This window comes from Monodon monoceros, unplaced genomic scaffold, assembly GCF_005190385.1.
Source record: "Monodon monoceros isolate NGI ecotype Baffin Bay Population unplaced genomic scaffold, NGI_Narwhal_1 Super_Scaffold_13, whole genome shotgun sequence".
NCBI classification, from domain to species: Eukaryota; Metazoa; Chordata; class Mammalia; order Artiodactyla; family Monodontidae; genus Monodon; species Monodon monoceros.
Window position 1 is genome coordinate 73,107,390 of NW_021703769.1, and position 27,989 is coordinate 73,135,378.

At 46.0% G+C, this 27,989-nt stretch overlaps 1 protein-coding gene across 1 annotated transcript in view; it reads right to left on the minus strand.

The window, feature by feature from the left end:
* The window catches only part of GALNT17 (polypeptide N-acetylgalactosaminyltransferase 17), a 447,113-nt gene that overhangs the window by 81,854 nt on the left and 337,270 nt on the right, over positions 1-27,989 (minus strand). The window contains exon 6 of the mRNA XM_029221112.1: positions 12,014-12,131. Within this exon, the coding sequence (XP_029076945.1) occupies positions 12,014-12,131 (118 nt within the window). The remainder of the gene's footprint in view (positions 1-12,013; positions 12,132-27,989) is intronic.

Consider the following 27,989-nt stretch of genomic DNA (forward strand, 5'->3'; position numbering starts at 1 on the left):
TAGTTGTGGCAGGTGTGTTCCTTAGTTGTGGCTCGCCGGCTCCTTAGTTGTGGCATGCGAACTCTTAGTTGTGGCAGGCGTGTGGGATCTAGTTCCCTGACCAGGGATCGAACCCGGGCCCCCTGCATTGGGAGCGTAGAGTCTTAACCACTGCGCCACCAGCGAAGTCCCTGGTTTAGCTCTGGTATGCAATGATTTAATTTAGCTTTGACAATCAATATGATGCTTTTTTGCAGGGGAGGGGAAGGGAGGAGTATTTTTTTTTTTTTATGCTTGGCAGTTCTTGAATTTTTTTTTCCAATACTCTAACAACAATAACAATCCTAGAGCCCCCGGTGAATCAGATACACGAGCTCAGCCACAGTGAAGGTGGGCTGGGACAGATTTACACACAAAATGAATCCACGTGAAGCAGCAGTCCAGACGTGCAGCTCCTCTGGCAGTGTGGGTTGCTGGACATCACAGAACCAAAAGCCTGAGAGGGTGCTGGGTAGAAATCAGCCTAAAAACAGAGGGCTCGGCCCGCACTGCTATGATTATACAGTGTTGCCAAAATTACACACAGGCACGTAGAGCAGTTTTATTCATAATTTCCACATCTTGGAAGCAATCAAGATATCCTTTAGTAGAGGAATGGATAAGTAAACTGTGGTACATCCAAACAACGGAATATTATTCAGCACTAAAAAGAAATGGGCAATCAAGTCACGAAAAGACATGGGGGAACTTTAAATGCAAATTACTACGTGAACGAAGCCAATCTGAAAAGGCTACATACTGTACAATTACAAATGGACATGTTAGAAGATACAAAGCTATGGAGACAGTAAAAAGATCAGTGGTTGTCAGGGGCTGGGGGTGGGTGGGAGGGATGAACAGGTGGAGCACAGTAAAATTTTAGGGCAGTGAAAATACTGTGTATGACACTACAAGGATGGATACCTGTTATTGCCCAAACCCGTAAAATGTACACCACCAAGAATGAAACATAATGTAAACTATGGACTTTGGGTGATTAGGATGTGTCAGTGTAGGTTCATCTACTGTAACACGTGTACCACTCTGGTCAGGGATGTTATAATGGGAGAGGCTATGTATCTGTGGGGAAATCTCTCTACTGTGCTGTCAATTTTGCTGTGAACCTAAAACTGCTCTTAAAAAACATAGTCTTGGGCTTCCCTGGTGGCGCAGTGGTTGAGAGTCCGCCTGCCGATGCAGGGGACGCGGGTTTGTGCCCTGGTCCGGGAAGATCCCACATGCCGCGGAGCGGCTGGGCCCGTGAGCCATGCCCGCTGAGCCTGCGCGTCCGGAGCCTGTGCTCCGCAACGGGAGAGGCCACAGCAGGGAGAGGCCCGTGCACCGCAAAAAACAAAAAAAAACAAACAAAAAGATAATCTTAAAAAATAGCCGAAACTTCAGGTCAAATAAGTTGTCAACTGACTTGTAACCTCAGCAAAATTTTTTAGAAAAGTAAATTTTGTTGTTCATTGTCATTTGGCTCTAACATCCTATATCAAGGAGGTGGCATAACCACAGAGAGAAAAATGATTTCAAATACCTTTAAAACACAGAGCATTGACCACACATGACTAGTGGAATACATTCTAAGGACAAAATAAACCATAAAGAAACACTGAATTTCATTCAGTCAACTTGTTAGCTAGCATTCTTATTTTGAATATATATACATACATATATAATATATACAGTAGAATAAAGCAAATAAGAAATTATGTCAATAAGAATATGACATTCTATGTATATTATAGTAAGGCTTTCAGTGAAAGATAAGTATAAAATCAAAGAAGTAAAAATCCCGTAATCACAAATTTGAAGTGGAAATATTCATATGAAAGAACGACTTACATTTCTCTTTCTAAAAAAGTCAGTATTGTCCAACTTTTTGAAAAGTCTCAGACAAGATAACAATCCAGTAGCAGCGAGCACCTTCACTGACAAGACTCTGGTCTCTAATTTCCCACTAGAAGGAATCACGGATCCTTAGAGTAATGGCTGATTCCAGGTTTGAGACATAAAATATACGGGACAAGTCTGGAACCTCTTGGGCCAGAAAGCAAGGAAGCTCTGCGAAGTGGCTGTTCAGGTGTTTTGCCATTTTTTAGTCTTGACTTTTAGGTTGTGTTATATATAATCTGGATAAGATTCCTTTGTCAGATATACTTCTCCCAGTGTGTGGCTTGCCTATACATTTTTAAAGGTTATGCTTTGATGAGCTGAAATTTTAAATTTTGATTAAATCCAATTGATCACTTTGCTAAAAAAACTGTTAACGTTTTCTGTACCCAGTCCAAAAAGTATTGCCTACCTCAAGATATTCTCTTTTGTTCTCTTCAGGGTTGTATGGATCATAGACCCAAAGGTAAAAGCTAGAACCATAAAGCTTCCAGAAGAAAATATAGTGGAAAATGAATAAACAAGCCACAGGCCAGAGAAAAATATTCACAGTATGTATATCTGAAAAAAAGATCATACCCAGAACACATATAATGAATGCCTACAAATAAAATAAAAATAAAATAACACGATGGTTAAAAATGGGCAAAAGAAGATGTGCAAATTATCCATAGGCACAAGGAAATCAAGGCACAAGCTATCAAGGAAATGTAAATGGAAACCACACCGAGGTACCACTTTAAACCTACTGGATTCGTTAAAATAAATACCGACAATACCAAATACTGGCAAAGATGTGGACACCTGGACCTCTCATACAATGGTGGCGTGAGGGGAAAATGGTACAAACGCTTTAGACACTTGTTTGACCATTTCTTAAAAAGTGAAACATACATCTTCACTACATTCTAGCTATTAAATTCTTATGTACTTACCCAATAAAATTTAAACATACGTCCAAAAAAGACTTTAACATGTATGTTCATAACAGTCCTAAATTGGAAAGAACCCAACTATCCTTGAGCAAAAAACTTAATATACAAATGATCCTATTTTCACACAATGGAGTACTTCTCAGAAATAAAAACAACATGGAGGAATCTCAAAAACATTAATTAGTTAAAAGATTAGAGTATATAAGGTTTGATTCCATTTATGGGAAGTTCTAGAACAGACACAACTAACCTATGGTGATAAAAATCAGAAAATGGTTGCCTGGAGCGGGTGGTGTAGGGGAGTAGAGAGAAAAGATAGGAAAGTGGCAACAAGGGACTTTTCTCAGGCAAAGGAAATGCTCAATATCATGTTTGGGGAGGTGATTATTGGGATGTATGTAACTGTGAAACCCATTAGACTGAAGACTGAAAATCTGCATTTTCCTGTATTAAATAAGACTTTAATAAAAACACATACAGAATGGGCAAAAAATGAATAATGACTGTAATGGATTTAGAAACATAAAAAAATATATATATATTTTTTAACATCTTTATTGGAGTATAATTGCTTTACAATGGTGTGTTAGTTTCTGCTTTATAACAAAGTGAGGCAGCTATACATATACATATGTTCCCATATCTCTTCCCTCTTGCATCTCCCTCCTTCCCACCCTCCCTATCCCACCCCTCTAGGTGGTCACAAAGCACCGAGCTGATCTCCCTGTGCTATGCGGCTGCTTCCCACTAGCTATCTATTTTACGTTTGGTAGTGTATGTATGTCCATGCCACTCTCTCACTTTGTCCCAGCTTACCCTTCCCCCTCCCCGTGTCCTCAAGTCCATTCTCCAATATATTTTTTAAAAATAACACTACTGGAAAAGAGCCTATTGGTCACCTTTGGAGGCTGCTATGGCACCAAATCAATATTCTAAAACTGTTTAAATAAAAGGAAAGAATCAAGCATTTATCCGGGCTTTCCTGTTTCAACTATATTTCAGAGTATCCAAATCGTTGATGAGGTTAAGTTCATTTTTAGTAGAATTATGGCTTAGAGGTGCAGGATGAATGTAAAATTTAAAAATCACCATTTCGTAAACCCTAATGAAACAAAGGATCTGGGCAATGATCATTAGCGGCTGCTAAAACCATGAGGTGAAAGGTTGAGTGGGGAATTTTATAATGGATAAATCAGTCTGAAAACACATGGACCTACTGTTGAATCTTAACATCACTAAAATCCAGACAACCAGATGGTATGCATCTCCTAATGTGATGTGATAGGAAGTTTACAGCATCACCTACAGCATCACCTGAAGTGTTCTTGTGGGAAAGAAGGAAGGGCTGGAAAGAAGGAAACTGAGTCTAATCAACCTTCTAGATCTAATACGGCTTAGAGAAAATGGAGATTAGAGGAACATGTTGAAGACATTAAGTGGACTCAATCCGTGAAGTCCAGATTGTGCAAAATTTTACAAGGCAGATGGTTTGGCGTCTTCAGTAGATGAATGACGCGAGAATAATAAAGGTGAGGGGAAATGTTTAGATTAAAAGATACTTAAGAGGAATCTGGGTGGGGAGGGATAAATTGGGAGTATGGGATTAACAGACACACACCACTATATATTATAGATAAACACCAAGGATTTACTGTATAGCACAGGGAACTCTATTCAATATCTTTACAATGACCTGAAAATATATATAACTGAATCACTTTGAAACTAACACAACATTGTAAGTCAACTATACTTCAATTAAAAATTCAAAAAACTCAAAAGAGGCATATCAACCAAATGCAATTTGTAGACCTTGTTTGGAAAGGTCTACAAATCGCATTTGTCGTTGTTTTCGTTGCTGAGAAAATCTCACAGAATTTTGAGAAATATTTTTGAGAAACATGAACCGGTAATGGATTTTACTATGTGTAAATTTACTTTGAGCCCACGCTTTAGAAAAGTCTTTATATATTAGAAATGCACTCTAGAGTTTTTATAGGCAGAAAGATATGATGTCTAGGGATTTGCTTTTTAAAAGCTGAGAGGCGGCAACTGAGAAACACACAGCAAAATGTTGCTATTTGTTGAAGCTGAATGATTTGTACATTTGGATTCATTAGACTGTTCTATTTTTGTGTATGTTTCAACTTTTCCATAATAAAATGTTGAATAAAAATAAAAGAAATTAACATAAACTGTAATGACAATTCTTCATTCTCCAACTTGTTTTGAGGGGAAAAAAAAGTAACAAGAGGCAGTATCATCTAAACCCTTCATCCACTCGGGGTGGAATTCCCAGCCGGTACAAAATTATCATTAAAGATTTTAGAAACTCTATGGAAACCATTTTATTCTACAAACTGACATGATGTTGCTGGCCGTCCTTGGGAAAGTCTCTTGTGGAAGGCTTGTTTGGGGGGCGGGGTGTGTATATGCATATGTGTGTTTTTTCAGCTTTTCTTATTTAAGAGGATGGCAATACACTTTAGAGATAAGTCAGCCTAAACCCTGAGCCCCACTGTCCAGTGGAGCCCAGAGTGGCACGGTGAACACCCCATACTTCCCCTGGAACCTCGTCCCAATTCCTGCTCTTGGTTGGGACCCCGTCCTACGCCCGTGCTCCCTCAACATCTCACTGCCAGGTCACAGAGGACTGTTACTCCTCAAACTCAATGTTTCTAAAATGGAACTTCTCGAATTCCCACCTACAGACCTTCTTCTCTGCCAGTGTCCTCTAAGTGAATCCACCCGGTTGCTCAGAAACCTGGGAGCTACCCCACACTCCCCTCTCATTCATTCCTCATGTTCAATCATCCACCAGCTCCTGTTCATCATGTCTCCTGAATGGTGCCCAGATCCATCCCTTCCTCCCCATGCCTGCTTTGGGTATGTATACACACTCTTCTCAAATCCACTCTCTCTTGGTTTTTCTCTTATTCTGGGTCCCTTCTTCTCAGTTTCCTTTCCAGCCACTCCTTCCACACCTTAAATGTTGCTTGTTTCCTGGACTTCTGTCTTATCCCCTCTTCTCATTTCTCTATGCAACCTGTTGCCTCTGGCAACTTCAAATATGATCTAGGTAGCAAAGATGCTCAAGTCTATCTCAAGCTTTGTCCTCTGCCCTTAGCTTAATCTCCACACAACCAACTGCCTGCTGGATGAACTGGGCAGTGTCAGGAACTTCAGACTGACCATACCTCAAACAGAAAGCATGATCTTCTGCCTTCTCCCAGGCATCCTCCAACGGTGCCTCTCAGAGAACAGCAACGCCCAATTGTTCAAGCTAGTGACTTCAGAGTCAGCCTTGACCCCCGCTTCCCTTCATCCCCTCTGTACACTCAATCCTCAGATCCTGTCTATCCTGCCTTCTGAATTTGTCCATTTCTCTCCCACTGCCCCAACCATAGTCCAGGCTCTCTCACTGCCCCTCCTCTGAGTCCATCCAGCTTTATCATCCATTCTCCACACGGCAGTCATAATGGTCCTCTTATTAAAAAAAAAAAAATTCTGATAACCTCGCTCCCCTTAAATGCCTCCAGAGGATCTGGGTTATGGGTAAAACATGGGACTATGTGTAGATACACATACACACACAGATGTATGTCTCTTATATCGCATATGTCTTTTTTTTTTTCTTTCAAAACGTCCACAGTGGTCCTTACGAGAAAGCCAAATTCTTGTTTACAAGTCTTGCATAATCTAACGCCACTAGATCGCTGCCACTACATCTAACATATTTCCCTCTCCCTTTACCTGTTCCAGCCACCTGGAACGCCTCGCAGTTCCCAGAATATATTTCCTTCCCAGAATTCCAAACGTTTGCACATGCTTTTCTCTCTGCCTGAAATATCCTTTTTCTTTTTAAGACCAGTCTATTGAGGCATGATTGACATTAAAAAGCTGTACATATTTAACATATACGACTTGATGAGTTTGGAGATAAGTATACCCCTGGGAAACCATCACCACAATCTATGCTATAAACATACACATCACTTCCAAACGTTTCCTCCTCCACTCTTTACTTATTATTACTGTGCACCTTAAACTTACACAGTGATGTATGTCAATTATATCTCAATAGATAAACAAACAAACCTTTTTTGAAAAGAACACAACATAAGATCTACCGTCTTAGCATCATTTTAAGTATGCAATGCATTGTTAACTATAAGTACTATGCTGTCTAACAGATCTCTACAACTTAATCATCTCATACAGCCAAAACTGTCTGGAATATTCTTTTACTCTTACACTCCACTTCCACACCTTCTTGGCCTATCTAAATTCAACATATTTTTCAAGTCTTCAACATCGTTTCCTTAGGGAGGCACTTCCCAACTCCCTAGAGTAGCATATATTCCCCTGTTATCTTCTCCTCTATTCTCCCCTTGTCCTATCTTTTCACACTCATCCCATTGGTAATTACTTATTAAATGAATGGTTTTTCTGCCTGACTATAAACTTCATGGAGATAGGGACCATGTCTGTCTACTGTGGTCTCCCTAGCAAAAGCGTCTGCTAGAGCAGGGAAGGCTCCCCGTTATATCCAGAAGCATTCATCTGAACTGTTGGCCACCTGAAATAGATGCATCCAGATTAAAGACCAGTCGGTGAAATCCCAAAGCCTATTCTATCTACACGAGACCAGGGACTTTCGCTCTGAATTTTATCACAGGTATACTCTAACCCTGCACTATGAAGACCTTCCCATAGCCAGAGATGACCAACGCCAATAGGGAAGGAAGAACCAAAGACTCATACAGTCTAAGGATTAGGAAAACGAGACAGAACTGACGGTTTGGTCACCTCCAGGAGTGACCATTATCCAAATCACAACATCCAATAGATAGAGCAGACTTAAGCCCAAGAGTTCCAAATGGAAGACAAAGGGCACAAGAGGCTTCTGGACATTGGGGATTTTGATGTCAAGGGTCTGACGGAGGGCAGGGAGGAGCCTTCATGGTTAAAATGGATGCTGGGTGATGAGTCCCAAAGCCCATGGACAGAGGAGTGGCTGGGGTGGGGATCAGAGCATCAGTCAACAGCACTTGTCGGAGCGGTTTCATGTTTCTCCTTGGGCTGTTATCCATCTTCACTCTCAGACATCAGTACTCCTGATTCTTGAACTTTCAGAGTCAGACCAGGACTGTATATGCCATCAGCCCCCCTGATTATGAGGCCTTTGGACTCACACTGAATTATACCACCAGCTTGTCAGAGACAAGACACAAGATCGGGAGCAAAAAAAAAAAAAAGAAAAAAAAAAAAAGAACAAGAGATGGGGCAAAGAGCGGGAGAGGGAGATTCCATGTTCATCTGGAGCCCTGGGACTTAGGCCACCCCAGACAGCCCATAATTTCTAAGCCCTTTGAAGGAGGCAGTCCTTCAAATGCTGGTCTCGACAATATTTTCAACAACAAGGTACACACATAGGAATTCTGCCTTTTATTCGGTTCTTGAGATTCATGGTGAGCTAAGACCTTTTCTGGTGGCTTGAGGATCTGACAGCATCTTTCTATTGTCTTCCTTTCAGATTAGCTGCCAGACAGGATTCCGTAGTGGTGTATATCACGCTCTTATATGAGAGCTCAGAATAAGAAAGTGCCCCTTCTTCCCAAAGCAGACGGATATATTGGAGAAACCTGAAGCCATCTGATTTTATACCACTTAAAAGTAATCTATCTGGTCTTTTCTCCTCGGAGAATTTTTTTTCCTCTTACCCTTTAGACATGTTACTATAACATGCCTCGTTAATGGTTTCTGATTAATGTCACTCAGAACAAGATGAAACCTTTCAATTTCTGATCTCATTTATTTTCTCAGCCCTGGAAAGCTTTTTGTCCCCTCCACTGTATCGACTGTTTTGGTCACAGGCAAGCTTGCCTTTCATCCAAACAATAGCCCTAGAGTAAACCCTACTATTTTTATTTCCCTGAACCACAGTGAGAATTTCTATTCTTCCTGTTCTTTAATTACTGAGGATGGAATTAAAAAGTAATGAAAAATGTTAGAGAATAGTTAGATCACAGATGGACCTATTTCTTAGTCAAAGAAATTACAAAGATGTGGTCTCATATTAAAATTTCCCCACTTAACTAAAGCATAGAATTTTATGTCATTTCTTACAGGTTATTATAGGTTAATTTATATAATGTATGTGTGTACACTTTATATAATTATATATGTGTATATATGTGTACATATATTACATAAGCTCTGAGTTTTTTCAAGCAGCAGGGATGGCTTTCTTAATAATGTATTTTTCAAGGTGGGCCTTGAAGCATGTGGACTCTCACCCGGGCTCGTTTCTGAGAATAGATACGTGTTTGCCAGGAAGCCGGCTAAGGTCGGGTGTAGATCAGGGGCTCTGAAACTTGGGTGTGTAACGGAATCATCTGGAAGGCTTATTAAAACACAGGTTGCTGGACACCACCCCAGAGTGTTAGTAAGTGTAGGATGGGGCCCGAGAACCTGCATTTGTAACAAGGGCCAGGTGACGTGGATGCGCTGGTCAGGGACCACACCTTAAGAACGCAGACTACTGTGTAGATGGTGGCTACGTGGACCCTGGACCCAGGCCTTGGCCCTTAGGGTACCAACAGCAGTCAATTCCTGCTTTGAGAATCAGCAGAAAACCAAAGCTTCTGTGGAGAGTCAGCTCGTAGGTCATGGGATGACACGGTCTATGGGAAGTAAGAGGCATAAACATTCCCAAATGTCCAGCGTGGATGCCGGACGTGCCCAGGATAAGAGGCAAGTGATTGCACGAGGGTGGGATCCGAGCCCCATCCATCGGACGCTTACATAAAGACGCGTGGAGAACAGCCAGACACGGAGCTACCCCAGAGAAGACAAGTCAGAGAGCAGGCTCTGGGCCCCATCGCTCCAGCCTGCCACATGGAGATGCAGAGCGGAACTCACGGGCCCTCAGCTCACGGCACAGGGGCTGTGCTCCACTAGGCTGTACTGCTGCAGGGCCAAGACTCACAAGCCCCTCCCCTCCTGCAGGGATCGCGTAGCCACGAAGGACTGTCACTGTCATCAACACGGAGCCTGGCAGAGCCTGGCACCCAGACCTTTGCTTTGCAAGCATGGGGAGACCAACATCCTAGCAATTCTTAGCAGTGGGTTCCGCGGTCACCACCTCTGTTCTCCCCAGAGCGCAGCCTGCCCCTGCAATAAAATCTGGGGGCCCTCCTGTCCCCATAACCCCTCCACCTGTGCCCCTGCCTCCGTAGGGACAGTGCTCCCTCATCCTGTTCTCCCCTCTGTTGGTGACGTCTGACCCTCCACTGGGTTCCTTCTCACAGCATATAGAGACATTCAAATCTCCCTTAATAAAAGTATTAAATTATTAAAATTACAAAATTATGAATTTTAATAATTGTATACATATTATATACAAATATACATATAATTTTATAAACTATCATAAAATTTATAAAAAATGTAAGAAGTTTAACCATCTCAATGCAGGGCTGCCTTCAGCTCCTTCCTTTCACAAATAAGTACCTGGACAAGTTATCACCACCATCGGGCTTGTCTCCATGATGTCGCTGCTTCTACGCATGTTGGGTCCTAATAGGCATTCAGTCATCAATCTAACAGATACCTACTGAGCCATGTGTTAAGCATGGTTCTACATGCTTGGGATGCAAAGGTGAGCCCCACAAAGATCTGTGCCCCATAAAGCTTGCAATCTAGCTAGTAAAGGTAGAGAAATACAATACGCATAATAAATAAGTCAATTCCCTGGCGTGCTAGAAGCGGATGAGAGCTGAGGAAAAGGAGCAGCGTGAGAAAGGATGAGGAGATGGGGGCAGGGCAGAGACTGAAGTTACAGTCCAAGTTCAACACGCTGGGCCCAAATCTTTTCCTTCAATTAAATTTCAAATGGGTAAATGCCAAGTATATTAGCTACGATAACATATTCATGGGCTTTTTAATTGCTCGGCTTTCAAAGAAATCTTATGCAAATTCCACTTAGGAAAGAACCCAGCCTGGAACTGAAAACACAGCAAGAGTCTGCAGTCTCCAAAAGGGAGTGATTTTAGGATCCAGGGAAGGTCTCCACCATCCTCTTTGCTTCCGCAGCCTGGACATTCATTACATCACGAGGACGTGAAGCCTTCCATTCCACGAAGGGGGCTCAGGTGTAGAGGAGGGGGCAATGCAGTGTCTTAAAGGTCCTGAGCAGTTAGGGATAACGAGTGAAATCTGACACAGAGAGCAGGCTTTGACTGGAGTACTTGCACTAGGTACTGGGTACTTGCCTGGCTAGAACAAGGAGATTCCAGCAGCCGAAGGAGGAAGAAATTCAATAAACTTAAACCTTACAGTTGTGTCCTGAGTCGTTCCCAACAAGCCTACTTCCCAGGGGCTCAGGAATGCACAAGCTCAGGACAGGGAGCAGTGGGGACACAGAGACCCCAGCTGGGCATCATCCCCCAGGACCCCCCTCTTTGCGGTACAGAGGAGGACGTACCAGTTAAGCGGTTACCAGGTGTCCCCCATCCACACCCCTCATTCGGGTTCATTCACTAAAGTGAAGAGGTTGGAATGCATCAATTTGTCCAACTTTTTTGTTTACGGTGAACTTCATCTTTCAACCAGAATCTTAAGCAATACCCAGTGTCTGAAACATCCAGCAGTGGAGCGGATCTGAATGGGGGGCCAGCGAGAGGCCCATTCTGCGTCTTCTTCCCCCCCCCCATTATCCTCCTTAGAAGCATTTCTGAGAAATGGGAGAGTCCCACAGAACATGGTCCTTCTCTCCTCTGGCAACTTATGATTCTATGATGTACATGAATTGTCAAAATATGTAGCATGTAAATTCTAATTTAAGGAGATGATTTAATTTTAAGAAAAATTTAAGGAGAGAGTGAAACTGGATGGGAGTGGGAACCAAATTCTCTAGCTAATGTCCAGATTGGGTCGCCCAGGCATGAACAAATTGTTCAACCTTTCGAGGGGCGAAGGCCAGGTCTCCCCCAGTCTGAGGAGGGGTGACAACCCTGCTGGAACATCTTTAGGAACAGAAGTGGGGTGAATGATTCTGTCATTCACCAGCTAAAGAAGCTTCAAATACACAGCAAAAATGACCAGGCAGTTCTACTCACAAACACAAACAGACTAAGAGGAAAGGATGCCACGTCACAAACCTTGATTCCAAGTTCGATATTTTCTCCTCCATACACATCCATCCCAGGGTCCAGAAGACCAATTTCACCAAAGAACTTCCTGTTGACCACAAACGAGCAGCCAATCATGGCTGGCGTTCTGCGGGAGGGAGAAAGAGGCAACAGTCATGTGAAACATACACGCGAATATTAGCCACGAGAAAAGGGAATCCTGACATTTGCAACAACACAGATGGACCTTGAGGGCGTTATGCTGAGTGGAACAAGTCAGAGAAAGACAAATACTGTAGAACTCTCTTATATGTGGAATCTAAAACAGTCAAATCATAGAAACAGAGAGTAGATTGGTGGTTACCAGAGGCTGGGGCATGGAGGAATTGGGGAGATGTTGGTCAAAGGGTCTAAAGTTGCAGTTAGAAGATAAACAAGTTCTGGGGATCTAATGCACAGCACTGTGATTATCCTTAAGAATACTGGACTTGGGGTTTCCCTGGTGGCGCAGTGGTTGGGAGTCCGCCTGCCCACGCAGGGGACACAGGTTTGACCCCTGGTCCCGGAGGATCGCACATGCCACGGAGCGGCTGGGCCTGTGCGCCACAACTGCTGGGGCTGCGTTCTGGAGCCCGCGAGCCACAGCTACTGAAGCCCGTGCGCCTGGAGCCCGTGCAACGGGAGAGGCCACCGCAGTGAGAGACCTGCGCACTGCAATGAAGAGATGCCCCCGCTCGTCTCGACTAGAGAAAGCCTGTGCGCAGCAACGAAGACCCAACGCAGCCAAAAATAAATAAATTAATAAATAAATTAATTTTAAAAAGTAAAAAGAATACTGGACTTCCCTGGTGGTCCAGTGGGTAAGCCTCCGCACTCCCAATGCAGGGGGCCTGAGTTTGGGGAACTAGATCCCACATACATGCCACAACTAAGAGCCTCCATGCCGCAACTAAAAGATCCTCTGTGCCACAACTATGACCCCATGCAGCCTAAATAAATAAAATATTTTTTAAAATACTGTATTTATATACTTCAAAGTTGCCAAGAGAGTAGATCTTAAATATTCTCATCACAAAAAGAAACGATAATTATGTGACCTGTTAGGGGCGTTAGCTAATGCTACGGTGGTTATCTTATTGCAATACAGAGATCAAGTCAACATGCTGTGTACTTTAAAACTTACACAGTGTTATGTGCCAATTGTATCTCACTTGAAGGAGGGGGAGGAGAAGAAGCCGCCTCTAAGGCATTTTACTGGTGCCGTAGGGGGTAAAGAAACACACGACATACTTCCTGCGTTCAAGCAACTAAGTTATTATTATTACTATGATGATCGCAGCCATTTATCGAGTCATTACTACATCTCAAGCATAAAGGCAAAGCACATTTCACACACTCTCTCACTTAAAAACATCCATGGTCGTGTGAAGGAGGTAGGACCTCTCCAGCTGAAGCCCGCGGAGAGCTCGCGACCTGGCATGAATCAGAGTAGAGGTCAGGACCCAGCCAACTGCAAAGCCCTTTTTAGCCTTTCTGCTTCACTGCACTCTTCAGAAATGGCTTCGTGAAGGAGCCGGCAAACCCCCAGACTGCCAAACGCCAGAAATGCCATTCAGATGCTTTCCTGGGCGAAACAGACGTCTCATACGGGAGGCCCCGTGAAACTCCACTGGGGCCGCCGGGAAGCTCTCCGGTGGGAGGCTCCTGAGCTGAACTGTAGACCTCAATGTTAGATCCTCGTCCGCTCCTCCAGATCTCGAGCTTGACTTTGACCTTAACGTCCAGATTTTTGACTCCTCTCGGTGCCCACGTGGCGCGGCAGCAGTGGGACTCACTGGAAAGGTGAGTGTTCAGAGTTGAACGGACCTAGTTTGATGAACATGGGTGCTGCCATGGGAAAGTGTACTTGTGTGAAGTTAATGGACCCTCCTGGATCCCAGTTAAGTCTCTGTGGAGTATCGCTGTGAAAAGATATGCAATGAGCTCAGTGCAGAGAGCAGGGGCTCAATAAATAAGGCTCCACTGCCCTCCGCGTTTCTCCAGGAAGCTCACACCAATCACAACTATGGACACAGGACACTGCCCTCTACTGGGGCAGCTGTACCAGTTACGCCAGGACGGCAGCCACTTCACCGTCAGTCATTTCCTGCAGCCTCTGGTCCCTCTGAGAGAAGCAGCTGACCCCTTGCTTGCAAAAGCACGATGTGAACCCAACTCTTATCTCAGTGAACGGAACCAGGCGTGAGCACAGATCCCGAACGGGGTCAATCAGATTATGTTTCTCCCGAAACTTGGGATCGAGGCAGTGCTGGGAGCTAGAACTAGATGGCCTCATCCATCTGTAGGGCTCAGGCTGCCATCTGGGGGCAGCTCCGGTGGTCCCTGTACAAGGATGGCTGAGCAGAGGGAGGCAGATGCACTGTGGAGGTGTGAGACCACGGGATGGGGGGTGGCCTGGTGTCTTCGGCTGCCCATCTGCTGACAGGCCTGGCTCCGCTCTCTGCCCCTGGGTCATGTGCGAGCCCCCTGGGTGTTTGCGATCTGTCCTTTTATTTATTTATTTTAATTTTATTTATTTTTGGCTGTGTTGGGTCTTCATTGCTGTGTGCGGGCTTTCTCTAGTTGCGGCGAGCGGGGGCTACCCTTCGTTGGGGTGCGCGGGCTTCTCATTGAGGTGGTTTCTCTTGTTGCAGAGCATGGGCTCCAGGCACGCGGGCTTCAGTAGTTGTGGCACAGCAGGCTCAGCAGTTGTGGCTCACGGGCTCCAGAGCGCAGGCTCAGTAGTTGTGGCACATGGGCCCAGTTGCTCCGGGGCATGTGGGACCCTCCTGGACCAGGCCTCGAACCCGTGTCCCCTGCATTGGTAGGCAGATTCCCAACCACTGTGCCACCAGGGAAGCCTGATCTGTGCTCCTTGACTTAACCCGTGAGTATTAGACAGGTTTCTGTTCTTATGACACGTGCCATCTCCCCCACCCTCTCCTTATGATCCGGGGGAGGGTGCATGTTTTATCACACAGCCAGAAGAGGCAAACTTCAGGGAAGATTCACTCTGGGAGAGTTACAAGCCAGGGTCACTCGAGTGATGGAGAAATGCCAGTGACATGTGTGCTTGGAGACGGGACATGTGGTCCTGGGAGGGCGGGAGTCTGCAGAGAAGGGGAAACGGGAGCCAGTGCTGGTGTCACCTCAGTTTATTCTAGAGAGCCATTGCTGAGCACATCAAGAAATTCTGAGAAGTTAGAACAGTCTCTCCAACCCCTAAACTCAAGGTCTGAAAATTCCCAATGCTAACACGCATGCGTAATTAAGATCCTGCTCTAAGACGCTGTGCTTTCTAACCCCTCGAGGGCAAGCAGGGCAGTTAGAATCACAGAGCACAGCAGTCAACAAACACTCTCGAAGGGGTGGCTCTGGGCACAGCCCCATGGCTGAAAAGCATGTTTCTCTGAGATTGGTTCAGGATCCACCTACACCAGCATCACCCGGAGGGCTCCTTAGAAAATGCAGATTCCTGGGCGCAGCCCAGACCATGGAACCAGACTTAAAGAGACAGGACTTAGGAATTTGTGTTTGTACCAGCAGAAGCAGCCTGTGGAGCCATCTCCCTCTTGAACTGCCAGGTCTCCAAGAGCAGAGAAGTTATCCCCCTAATTTCTCGTTGTATTCCCAGGAGTGAGTGCCTTGCTGACACAGAGCTAGATACTGTTGAATGAATGAATGAGTGTAACAGATCTGGTGACCGCCCCTGGTGGGGAAGGGCCCCGTGATGCCCCAGGGACAAACTAGCTGACCTGAACCAGAAGCCAAGGGTAGCAGGACAGTGTGCGGTCGCTAGGGGAGGGAGGGATGAACAAAGAAGGAGGGAAGGAGAGGGAGAGAAGGAGGGAAGGATTCAAGGCACAGGACTTTCACTGTCAAGGACACAGGCCGCTTCTTCCTTCCCGATACCTCTCAGATCGCCCTTTAGGAAACATCTTTCGCCATCACGCAGCCTGATCGCTTCATGTAACTGGCTTTATCCGGATGATATCGTTTGGTTGCGGTGGCGAGGAGAGATGGATTCACAGTATGAGTCACCCTGGGTCCTCTACCTGCTGCTCACAGCTGTATTCAGCGTATTCCAGCAGGTCCCACAGCAGAAGCCCTGGGATTCCCCACGACAGGACGGTGAGGTCCCCTAGTGCCTCCTCATTGAAGTTAGGCCACAGCAGCCACCCAGCTGTCACGAGGCCCCACAAAGAGGTCACAGACAAGCAGGCTGCTGTCTGCATCCTGGCGGGCTGTCAGAACCCAAAGATGAAGGGCAGGAGGCTGGTCCTCACGCAACGAAGATGTGGAATGAGCATGTGATCATTACTGCTGTTGGTGGCATGTGGAAAGGTTCCCTAAAGGCCACGGTCAAACACCTGCCACAGTGTCAAGAGGGTGCCTGGGCGCTGGTACCCATCTTGGCACTCTAATGAGGCCAAGCTTGACAGGGATGGTGCAGAGGAGGGGCTGGAAGCAGCCTGGGAGACCAGCCCCGAGGAGACGGCTTCCCTGCTAAGCCAAGAACCCAGTCTTGCAAACAGCAGGGCTCCGAGGCTGCCCCACTGTGCTGGGAGCGGCACAAGGTTCAAGCAGGTGACTGATGTATCCCTGGTCGATGTGGAGACTAAATAATTAAAAGGCGTATCCTCACCCACGGCTGGGCCAGCGAGTGTTGCTGGTGAGCTCAGTGGATGACTGCTCTGAATTCTGGACTGATGATGGACAGCTGTCCTCACTGCTCGGGAGAAGCAGGTCTCCAACAGAAAGCCTCCACCTGGCCCTATCTGGGACCCACTGCACTGGTGGCATGGTTAGCCAGACCCGTCCTTACAGGCAGAACCAAGAGCCCACCGGGGCCCCACTTCCCCTCCAAGGTTTCATCCTCACCTGCCCATCAAACCACAGTTGATGGCACTTCGGGGTCATGAGCTCCTGGAGCGTGAGCCTACAGCCTCGTTCTTCAAACTCCACTGCGATTACCACCATCAGCACAAACATTTCAGTTCGAAATCATTCAAAAAGGATAATCATATTAAGGGATCTGCCAAAGTCTAATAGCTCCATTACGGAGGAGAAGAACGGAAATTAAAAATAATCGCTTTTATTGTTGCTGTTCCAGAGAATGTAGGCAACATACACGACGGTTCCAGCTGAGAGAGAGAGGAGAAAGGGAGGGAGAGACAGGGGAGGACAGGGCGGCAGGCCCAGGAATTTCCACCCAGATATGCAGAGCTTTGTCAATGTCACTGCTTCCTCTCCTCGTTGGTGACAAAGGGCCCACCTGTGTTCTAGATGTGTCCACCCTCAAAACCCTTCACTGGCTCCCTACTCTCTCCTGAGTTAAGTGAAGTTCTTCCTTAGCATGCCTGCCCATGGCTTGACCACACTGGGCAATTCATTGTTCGGGAAACGTGTCCCAACTTGTGCCTGGACGTCCTTCTTCAGAAATGTCCTCCACAGGACCACCTCCGTCTGCCCAAATCCTACCCACCTCTCAAAACATATTTATCTTTTCTGTTGCAAAAAACAAAGATATACGTCTTACAGAAAATATACCTTGACAAAAATAAGAAAACAATAAACTCATCTGTGCTCTCTGGCCATAAGCTCTCAACTCTCTCATCCAGCCCCTATCGTTCGAGTTCACCTCCTCAAGTTCATCGGATCCACCCCACTGGGACCTGCAGTCCACTGGCACTGCCACCTTGACAGTGGAACCCCTTCTCTTGTGTTTTTCCCACCCCCCAAGCTCAAAGCCATGGTTGCTTATTGTAAGAGCGCCCTGGCTTCCCCACTCCCACTTTGCTTTGTTGGCAGAACCCTGATGCTGATAAATGCGACTCTCCGCAGGCTGATCTGGCTTTAAATTCAGGGCTGTGTGTGTCCAGTGGGTCCTCAGCGGTGTCCTACAGTCCTGCTCCGGGGCCCGAGTCACTCCAGCCTGACTCTCCTAGGAGACTCTGCCACAGCTTCTCCTTCCTCCGCAAACCTCCCACACGACCTCCTCCCTCTCAAGCAGCCGCGTTCCTTCCCACTTCCCTAAGAAAGCAGCGAACAAAAGTCCCCACCTCCCTTGTCCACCCACTTAGTGGGCCCCGTCACCCACCTGCCTCCCTTTTGCTGTAACTGAACTGTCCACGCTCTTAGCTGAGGCCAACCTCTCCACCCATCCTCTCTTGCTGCTCAAGGACCTCACTTCAGCCATCCCCCCTCCCCTAAATACACCTGTATTAAATATCTATTCTTACTTTCTGTATTCTTGATGCTTTGGCACTTGGGGCCTTGTTGACTGGGGAGAGACTGCCCCTCCCAGGACTCGCCAATTCTTAGAGACAGCAAAAAACCAGCTGGAGAGGATGCCTCTCCTATGCAAACTAACCAGCCCAGAGCCCACACTCCCAGTCACCTCCTCTACCTGGTCTTTACACTCCAGGAAGCAACAGCTCTCTACCATGATCATCCCGGGGCCAGGAAGCAGATAACTGGAGACAGCCCCCTACACCCCAAAATGTTCCGAGTAGCCGACCCTCAGCCAGACCGGCTGCTTATGCTGCCTCGCCCATTTCTCCTGGAAGAAACCGCAGTAAAGACTTGGGCCCTTGCCTCCTCCTCACTTCTTCTCCTCTTAACTGCCCCAGGTGCTTCCCCGGGTGGCCCTGTGTGGCATGGCAGGCCTCCTTCCCTTGGAAACTGTGGGTAACAAACTATCTTTTTAATGGCAATAACCTGTTGTCCTCACCATATCTGAATTTAAAAACCCTGAGTACGTGTTAGAACAACACTGTACGTTATCACCTTCCGTCCTGGGCAGGCTCATTCCTAGCGGCTCACAGTCTACAATTCCCCTCTTGACCCACTTCCCTTACAGCTGCCTCTCCTCATTCCCTTACAGCAAAGCCCCTTTAAAGAGCTGTGTAAGGGCCTCCCTGGTGGCGCAGTGGTTAAGAATCCGCCTGCCGATGCAGGGGACACAGGTTTGAGCCCTGGTTCGGGAAGATCCTACGTGCCGCGGAGCAACTAAGCCCATGTGCCACAACCACTGAACCTGCGCTCTAGAGCTGACAAGCCACAACTACTGAGTCCGCGTGCCAAAACTACTGAGCCCGTGCGCCACAACTACTGAGCCCACGTGCCACAACTACTGAAGCCTGAGCACCTACAGCCCACGCTCCGCAACAAGAGAAGCCACGGCAAGGAGAAGCCCGCGCACCGCAACGAAGAGTAGCCCCAACTAGAGAAAGCCTGCACACAGCAACAAAGACCCAATGCAGCCAAAAATAAATTAATTAATTAATTAACTTAAAGAGCTGTGTACGCCTGATGTCTCCGATTTTCTCCGCAGTTCTCTTCTACGCCACTCAACCAGGCTCTCACCCTCACCGCTCCACGGCAAGTGCATTTGTCAAGGTCAGAGAAAACTCATCCTGAATCCAATGGCCAATTCTCAGTCCTCGTCACGTGTGCCCTCCTAGCTGCATCTGATACAGCAGATCATTTCCCTTTCCCTGGAGGCAGGCTCTCCGTGCCCGGCTGTCTTCCTGGACGCCCCTTTCAATTTTCCTTCTTGACTCTGCCTTTGCTTTCTGATGTTCAGGGTAGAAGGACTCCAGGGCAGAGCCCTTGGATCTCTTTTCTTCTCCATCTGCATTCATTCCTTGGTGATCATGTTTGCTTTCTCGGGTTTCAATAGCATTTATATTCTAATAGTTTCCAAATTTACACTCCAGTCTGAATCTTTCCTCTGAACTGCAGACTGGTACATCCAATTGCCTACTCAATGGTTCATTACGTCTAAGGGATCCCTCAGACACAGTTGGAAAGGCATCGTTAACCTTCCTTCCACTCAAACCCATCTCACCTATCTTTTCTATCTTAGGTAATGTCAACTCCATTCTTCCAAATGTTGGGGTAAAAAACCTTGGTGCTGGCTTTGGCGCCAACCGGTCAGAAATTCTTATGGCTCTACCTTCAAAAGACATCTGGGATCTGAGGACCTCTCACCATCTTCACTGCCACCATGTAATCTGAGCCATCACCATCATATTGCCTGGATTACCACCATGGCTCCCAACTGGCTTTCACCCCGCCCTCTGGCAGCCAACTCTCAATGATCTATTGAAACACAAGTCAGATCAGGCTATGCGCCTGCTGGAAACCCTCCCATGATTCCCCACGTCCTTCAGAGTAAAAGTCAGGGTCTCACAACAGCCTCCAAGGCTCCATCTGGACAGTCTGTGTTTCTGAGTTTCTTCTTGCCCTCTCTGCTCCAGCTACATTCCTAGGTATATGCTCAAAAATAACTGAAAAGGGTATTCCAACAACAACTTGTACATGCACGTTCACAGTAGCATCTTTCACAGTAGCCAAAAGGCTGAGCCCAAATGTCCATCAATGGATGCATGGATAAACAAAATGTATATGGTCCACCTGTACAATGGATTACAGTTCTGAGACATGCTGTAACATGGGTGAACCTTGGAAACAACATGTTAAGTAACAGAAGAAAGAAGGTCATATATTATAGGATTCCCTTTACATGAAACGTCTAGAACAGGGAAATCCATAGAGATAGAAAGCAGATTGGTGGTTGCCAGGGGCAGTGGGGAGGGGACAGTAGAGAGTGACTGTTTAATGGGTACAGGGTTCCCATTTGGATGAAAATATTCTGGAAGTAAATAGTGGTGATGGTTGCAAAATATTATGAATGTACTAAATGCCACTGAGTTATACATGTAAAATGGTAAATTGTATATGTATTTTACCACAATAAAAAAATGTGGAACTGGTGATAATAATCCTTAAGCTTCCTTTGATTGTCACATTACATTATAAATGGGAACCCAAATTTTCCAGGTGCCGGTAAACAGAGGGCAGGAGACTGCAGGGGTGGTTCTACCTCCATCCTTACCTTCTATTCGTGGAGACAGATTTTCTAGCACTCTGGAGATAACCATCCCAAGACGCTTCCAGTTTTAGCCCAAACACCACATTTTCACAATCTGGGATAAATGGCGCAAGCACCAAGGTGCTCACTCTAGGATGGGTGGGGACACACGGCCCCAGGGCTCAGGGAAAGCATATTAATCTAAACGTCCTGCTGGGTGGTGTCCAACCATCTGTGACAGTCTCATCAGTAAACCGGGCATGAGACTCTGCCCTGGACACCTAACAGCACGTGGTTAGAATCTGATGAGGTGATGAAAACACATGGTCTCCGTGCAGGACAACGTACTCAACACGTGTGAGGTGTTATCAAGAACTTTAAAGAAAAGCAGAGGGATGAAGGACTGAGGGGGAGGGGAACAGCGGGGAGAAGCTGGTGAGGGAGTATCCCGGCAAATGGTGTCACTCCAGGAAATATTTTGGGTCTAGAACGAGACAGGCAGCGAAAGAAGCCTGAGTTCTAGGAGGAAAGAGAAATAAGGAAGTCTAGTACACAACATGGTATAAAGGTGTGAAGTCTGAGGTCGGTATCAGGGGTGGGTGTATGAAAACACCCCAGGGAAGAGAGTGGGGCAGTCACAGTGGCCCAAGAGAAATGCCTGTCCAACTTGCAGTGACGGGTGAAGGACGCTTAGCCCCCAAGATGGCCCAGCCCGTCCAGAGGTCACCTCCTCTCAGCCCTGAGGTCAGGGTCAGTCTGTGCCTCTGCCTGTGGGGTCCAGGAGAAAATGTGTGAGATCCCACCTCCTTGCTGCTCCTGGCACTTGTTCAACTCAATGCCTTATCCGCACTGCACAGAAGGGCTCTGAGTAGGGGTCAAGTGTGGCTGCTCATTTGTGCACTTGTTCATCTGGTCAACAAGCATTACCAGGCAATGGAGGATGCCTTTGTTAGACTATGTACCAAGCACTTGAGGAGATAAAAACACACTAAGAGATCGTCCTAGTGGGGAAGTAAAGCAAGCATTAGTTCTTGGTGTTCCTCAGTAAAAACGGTTTCTGGTTGAAGCTATGGAGTTATAGCTATGTATCTATATGTCTGCATCTATATGCGTCAGCAAGGCTGTTGGAGTGGAAAGAGCAGACTCCAGGGGTGCAGGGGAAAGAAGGAGCTAGAAACGGAGACTGTGGATCTGTGGCGTGTGGACACGGTGATGAGCTGTCTTCAGAACAAAGCCCCCATCGGGAAGGGTCTTCCCTCCTCCCCTTTTCAGCGACGGCTCTTACCGGGGCACCGGGGTGTGTGCGTGTCACAGCGTGGCTGGCTGTCTAGGTCACCACGGTGGCTACAGGGGCTGGAGTGTCTGCCTGCCCCTTGCTTTGCCCTGCCCACCTCTTACCTCCTGCCGCTCTTGGAGCTCCCAACTGCCCCCCACCACTGCCAGCCCAGTGGCCACATCTCCAAAGGCATGTCTGGCTGATGGTTCAGGAATCAGGGGTCCGGAGCTTACCCTGTTTTCTCTCTTCTCTTTTCTTTGGGCCAAGCTGCCTTTCTTTGTCCTCAGACTCAACCCCTGCCATTTTCCTTGGTCCCAGCTCTGCCTCAGCTAATTTCCAGGCCTGTTAGCTGAGAATCTTCTAACACCAAGGCCCCATTTGTAGGAAAAACATAGACAACGCATTGCCATCCCTGGAGCTGTCTTTGCATGAATTTCTGCAAATCCCGTTCTCAGAGCCCAGCCAGCACTGGGTATTTTGGGGGTCCCATCACGTTTTTCGGCAATAAGTAGCTTGGTTAATCAAAAATGCACTGATTTCAGTGCATTTTATTATAACATCACACACCATGAGTTCTTTTACACCATTTCCTAATAAACACAAGTTCCTGATGTGGATGTCACCCTCCCCAGTCACCTTCTGGCACAGACACTGGTTTGCTAAAGTGACCAAAAGACAGGGCAGGGACGGGAGAGGAGAACTCAGCAGGCACTGCATCACCCAGGCCAGCAGTGCCCTGTTGCAGATGTATCCGGCGCTACAGGAGTATAATTCATACTTACACCTAATCCTCAAAGCAGCTCTACGTGGTAGTTATTAGCCCCACTTTCCAGCCAAGGAAACTGAGGCTAGAGGTTAAGTGAACTGTCCAAGGGCAGACACATGCTGTAAGTTCGGAGCTAGGAGCAACCTGGCGGTGTCTGATCCCACAGCGTCCTAGGTATCCTGCTGCCTCCCAGATGAGGTCACTGAACACCGGCAGCAGCTAAGAGCTCTCGCACTGGGTAAAATAAGTGGTCCTGCTTTGAAGATTCCTGGGAACTTGCAGCCACTGAACAGTAAAAATACAATTTGGGGGAAGGAGTTGGCTGGCTCTCATAGAATTCTCAACTGGTACAGTACAGTAATTTAATACTCAGAGCTCCATTTGCCTCTGCTATACATATAAATACCTAAAGGGTAAGTACCGCTGCCTTTCTAAAAAATCAAATGCTGGATCCAGCACACAAATATCCCACCAGAAAATAGGGCCCAAAGGCCAGTGCTTCGCCCGTTAAATAGAGGTAACACGTTCCCTTTTGTTGCTGAAGAGATAATTCACGCTGAAACAACTTCCTCCAGATTGGGAAGTGAACTGTCTGGGTATTAAGAGCCTTTCCTTGTGAAGGATAAAGGCAGTGCGCATCTCTCTGCAGTGCGATTTTTCACCGATGCAGAAAGTGTCAGCGGGGATTGAAGTTGCCGGTCCCAAACGCCTTTCCTTGGCTCACTGATTCGCCTGGGCTGGATTTATTAAAACAAAGACCCTAACAGAACTCTGCAGCAAGATGTCTCCTATAAATAATTTTCTCAGCGTAACACTTTTGCTCTTTGCTAATCATAGTTTCTTTAGGCTTTGAGAAACCGATTTGCAAAGTATCCTTTGAAGGCTATTTTTGTAGAAGCATCAAGTTTCAGAAGAAGTGGTAACACGTTAAGTGGTTATCAGCCATCGATATATACGGCACATATATATATATATGACATACGCTATCTTGTGAGATGAAACATAGATTCAGTGAGTGGGGAAGAGAAAAAGAAGAAAGGTCCAGAGCAAGGTTCTGGCTGTTTCTGTCCAGACAGAGAGCTAAGAACATTTTTCACAGACGAACATTTATAATCCATTTGAAGATGGAAGCACTTGCTTTGAATCTCAGTGAAGCAAAATGCTACCCTCCTCCCCCAGCAAAAATTCAGTGTTCCTCATTAGCAGACCCGGACTCCAAAAAATTGAACTCGCTATTATTATATTTTGAATTTCACCAGTAAAATATTTGAGGAAGTTGGTTTTCACTCTTGTTCAAAATTACCTACATAATAGCTTTGATTTAGTGTGTGTTGGATCCTAAAGCTTAAAAATATTGACTATTTCTCCCTTTACAGAAAAATTTTGCTGAATTCTGTTCTAGAACAGGAGCCCTAGAGGAAAATCCAGATGCCACGTGGAGCAACTTGGTACCTACCTGGCGAGTGGCCGGAAGGGAACTTGGAGAAGGATAGATAAGGGTCTCAGGGGAGGGAAAGACTTGGAAGATGGATGAGCCTCTTTCTCATCTGTTAAAGGGGGTAACAGTCCTGCTGCAGCTTCCAGAGCTGATGTAAGAACAAATGTGATAAATGCTTTGGGCCGTACACTTGAAAATGGCATCAGGCTCTCGACACACGTGTTGTTCTATAAAAGGAAGTGAAGGGCAGCAGGATGCGCCACCCCAAAATACGCCTCTTTGGCACAGAATTATCTTGAGCTGGTTATTTTTAAGAAACAGCAGACTTAGGAGAAGCTCTGAAAAATCTAAAAGTAACTCTTTTGAAAGAGAAGTTTACATTCAGAAAGGAAATCTCCATTTGTAAGGGTGTCTCCCTCTCTGCACCAGGAAGAAAAGGATGACCCTAAGTCTCTATAAACTCTCCCCAATGGAGAAGACACCAGCTTAAATCTACTAACAAACCTTACCTTTGTCTACTGTGCTTTTCTTGTTCACCTTCCATCAACAGGCCTCCCTGCTCCCCAATACCTTCTTTTGTCTTTAGCTGGAGATGGTATTTCAGGTGATGGCTCTGGCCATTTCTGGGAATTACTCAGTGTTCTTGGGTATCTCCATGAACACCCAAGGCATACAGGTTATTAAACAGATGTTTGTTTTTCTCCTATTAATCTGTCTTTTTATTATGGGGCGGCGGGGGGGCGGTTCTCAGCTGAGAACCTAGAAGGGTAGAGGGGAAATTATTTTTCCTCCTGTACAAAAAGAAGAGTGTTGAGATTTGCGCAAGCTGGAGAATTTTCCTGAGAAGATTTTAGAACATCCTATATAAATGCAGGCCCTATGGGATAACATAAAATTAAAAGTAAGTAAATGAGATGTACCAAATACGGACTCATCTCAGGCAAAGCAAGATGACTGGCCAAAGGAAACCCGGAAGAAATGCCCCATGGAAGTGATTCAAACTACCACAAGGATGCGACTCTCTCTCTGAGTCCACCCGTGTGTCTATCCACATGTACTCTTTTTCCTCCTAATAAACACTTTACATGTTTCACTATGTTCTGTCTCTATGTGGAAATTCATTTCTATACAGCTGATGGGCCAGGGCTGTGTGGTCTAGTGGCTGGGATTCAGCGCTCTCGCTGCGGCGCCCTGACTTCAGTCTCTGGCCGGGAACCAAAATCCTGCTTCAAGTCGCTGCAGGCTGAGGTCACCTGAGATCAGTAGCTTTGAGATGGGACTGGGATGCTTTAAGACTAGGATGAAAAGAAGCAGAAAGATGTGAATTTTCGGCTGTGAGGATAAAACCAACCCTTGAAGCTAACTTCTGAAACAGTCTCAAAGCCAGGATTTCATAAGCATGAGTTAGACACGGGAGAAAGTGTTTTCTAAACTGGGAACATCGCTGAAAATATCAAGGATGGCGGTCAGGCAAAGCCAGAGGATGGAAGGTGTAACAGGGCCGTGGGTCTCGATGCTCACTCACCTTAGGCTCACCTGGGGAGCTTTGAAAAATTATCTGCGCTCGGGCTCCCTTCCAGACACTCTGATTCAACTGTTCTACATCCATATTTGAGTCAAAAGTGCAATGAGGGTTGAGAACCATGACAGACGAGATGTGTCCAATCCCAAAAGGAGGCTAGTTTTTCCTGGGTTGGGGTTGAAGGCTGAGGGGGAGTGGAGAAAAGAATAGCCCGGAGAGAAGAGCTCTTCTAGTCTTACTGCTTAGGCTGGAAGTCAGGGTGGGGAGAGGAAGCCTGCAAATAGACTAGGAAGGCAGCTGAGATGATGCCTTGCTTGCTGCCTAGAACTCCGGGGGGAGGGAGAAAGTGTTGCTGGGTGCCCAGAGTGGGGCAGATATGATGGAGAGATATTTAGGCAGAAAGGAGACCTACAATAGCACTCCCAGTGCTCACAGCCAGCTCCTGGTGTGGCACGGAATCCTGACGTTCCTGCATTCCCCAGGGAAGGGTTGGCAAAAGTTACCAGGCTGAATCACGAGGAGTCAGGAGACTGGAGGACACAAAATAGGTAGATATTGTGCCCAGAGTTCAAGACCAACACCAAGGACATCAGCAGTGAATACAGAGGGGGAAAGCTCTGAGGATGGGGATGTGTGAGATGAATCAGCAGGGGCCAGGAAGGTTCCAGAGGGCAGCCTGCAGCCCAGCACCTCTCCCCATGGTCAGCTCCCCTTGCTCCTAAGTGCTATTCAAGAGGGGAGGCGAGAGAAGGAAACCCTCTGAGGAGGAAGAGTGGCCCTTACAAAGAATATACCCCGTTTAATCCTGATTTTGCTGAGCAACTGACTTCAAAGAGATGGGGATTTAAATTGGAAGAAACTGAGTTACCTTGAAGTGACATGATTAGTTTTTGTTTCCATCATCAGTGAAACGGGAGTTAGAGACCAAGCTGAATTCAAATATGAAAAAATAAGTCAATATTTTTTATATCTGACTTGCAACTGCAATGTAAAACTGCTACAGAGTACTTAGAAGAAGTATTTAGAGTACTTAGAAAAATAAATGGACTCTAAGACACCAAGAGAAAACAAAGAGGGAAAAAGAACAAAGGAACAAGACACTGATGAAAGAAATTAAAGATGATGCAAATAGATGGAGAGAAATACCATGTTCTTGGATTGGAAGACTCAACATTGTGAAAATGACTCTACTACCCAAAGCAATCTATAGATTCAATGCAATCCCTATCAAACTACCACTGGCATTTTTCACAGAGCTAGAACAAAAAATTTCACAATTTGTATGGAAACACAAAAGACCCCGAATAGCCAAAGCAATCTTGAGAACGAAAAACGGAGCTGGAGGAATCAGGCTCCCTGACTTCAGACTATACTACAAAGCTACAGTAATCAAGACAGTATGGTACTGGCACAAAAACAGAAAGATAGACCAATGGAACAGGATAGAAAGCCCAGAGATAAACCCATGCACATATGGTCACCTTATCTTTGATAAAGGAGGCAGGAATGTACAGTGGAGAAAGGACAGCCTCTTCAATAAGTGGTGCTGGGAAAACTGGACAGGTACATGTAAAAGTATGAGATTAGATCACTCCCTAACACCATACACAAAAATAAGCTCAAAATGGATTAAAGACCTAAATGGAAGGCCAGAAACTATCAAACTCTTAGAGGAAAACATAGGCAGAACACTCTATGACATAAATCACAGCAAGGTCCTTTTTGACCCACCTCCTAGAGAAATGGAAATAAAAACAAAAATAAACAAATGGGACCTAATGAAACTTAAAGTCTTTTGCAAAGCAAAGGAAACCGTAAACAAGAGGAAAACACAACCCTCAGAATGGGAGAAAATATTTGCAAATGAAGCAACTGACAAAGGATTAATGTCCAAAATATACAAGCAGCTCATGCAGCTCAATATCAAAAAAACAAACAACCCAATCCAAAAATGGGCGGAAGACCTAAATAGACATTTCTCCAAAGAAGATATACAGATTGCCAACAAACACATGAAAGAATGCTCAACATCACTAATCATTAGAGAAATGCAAATCAAAACTATAATGAGGTATCACCTCATTATA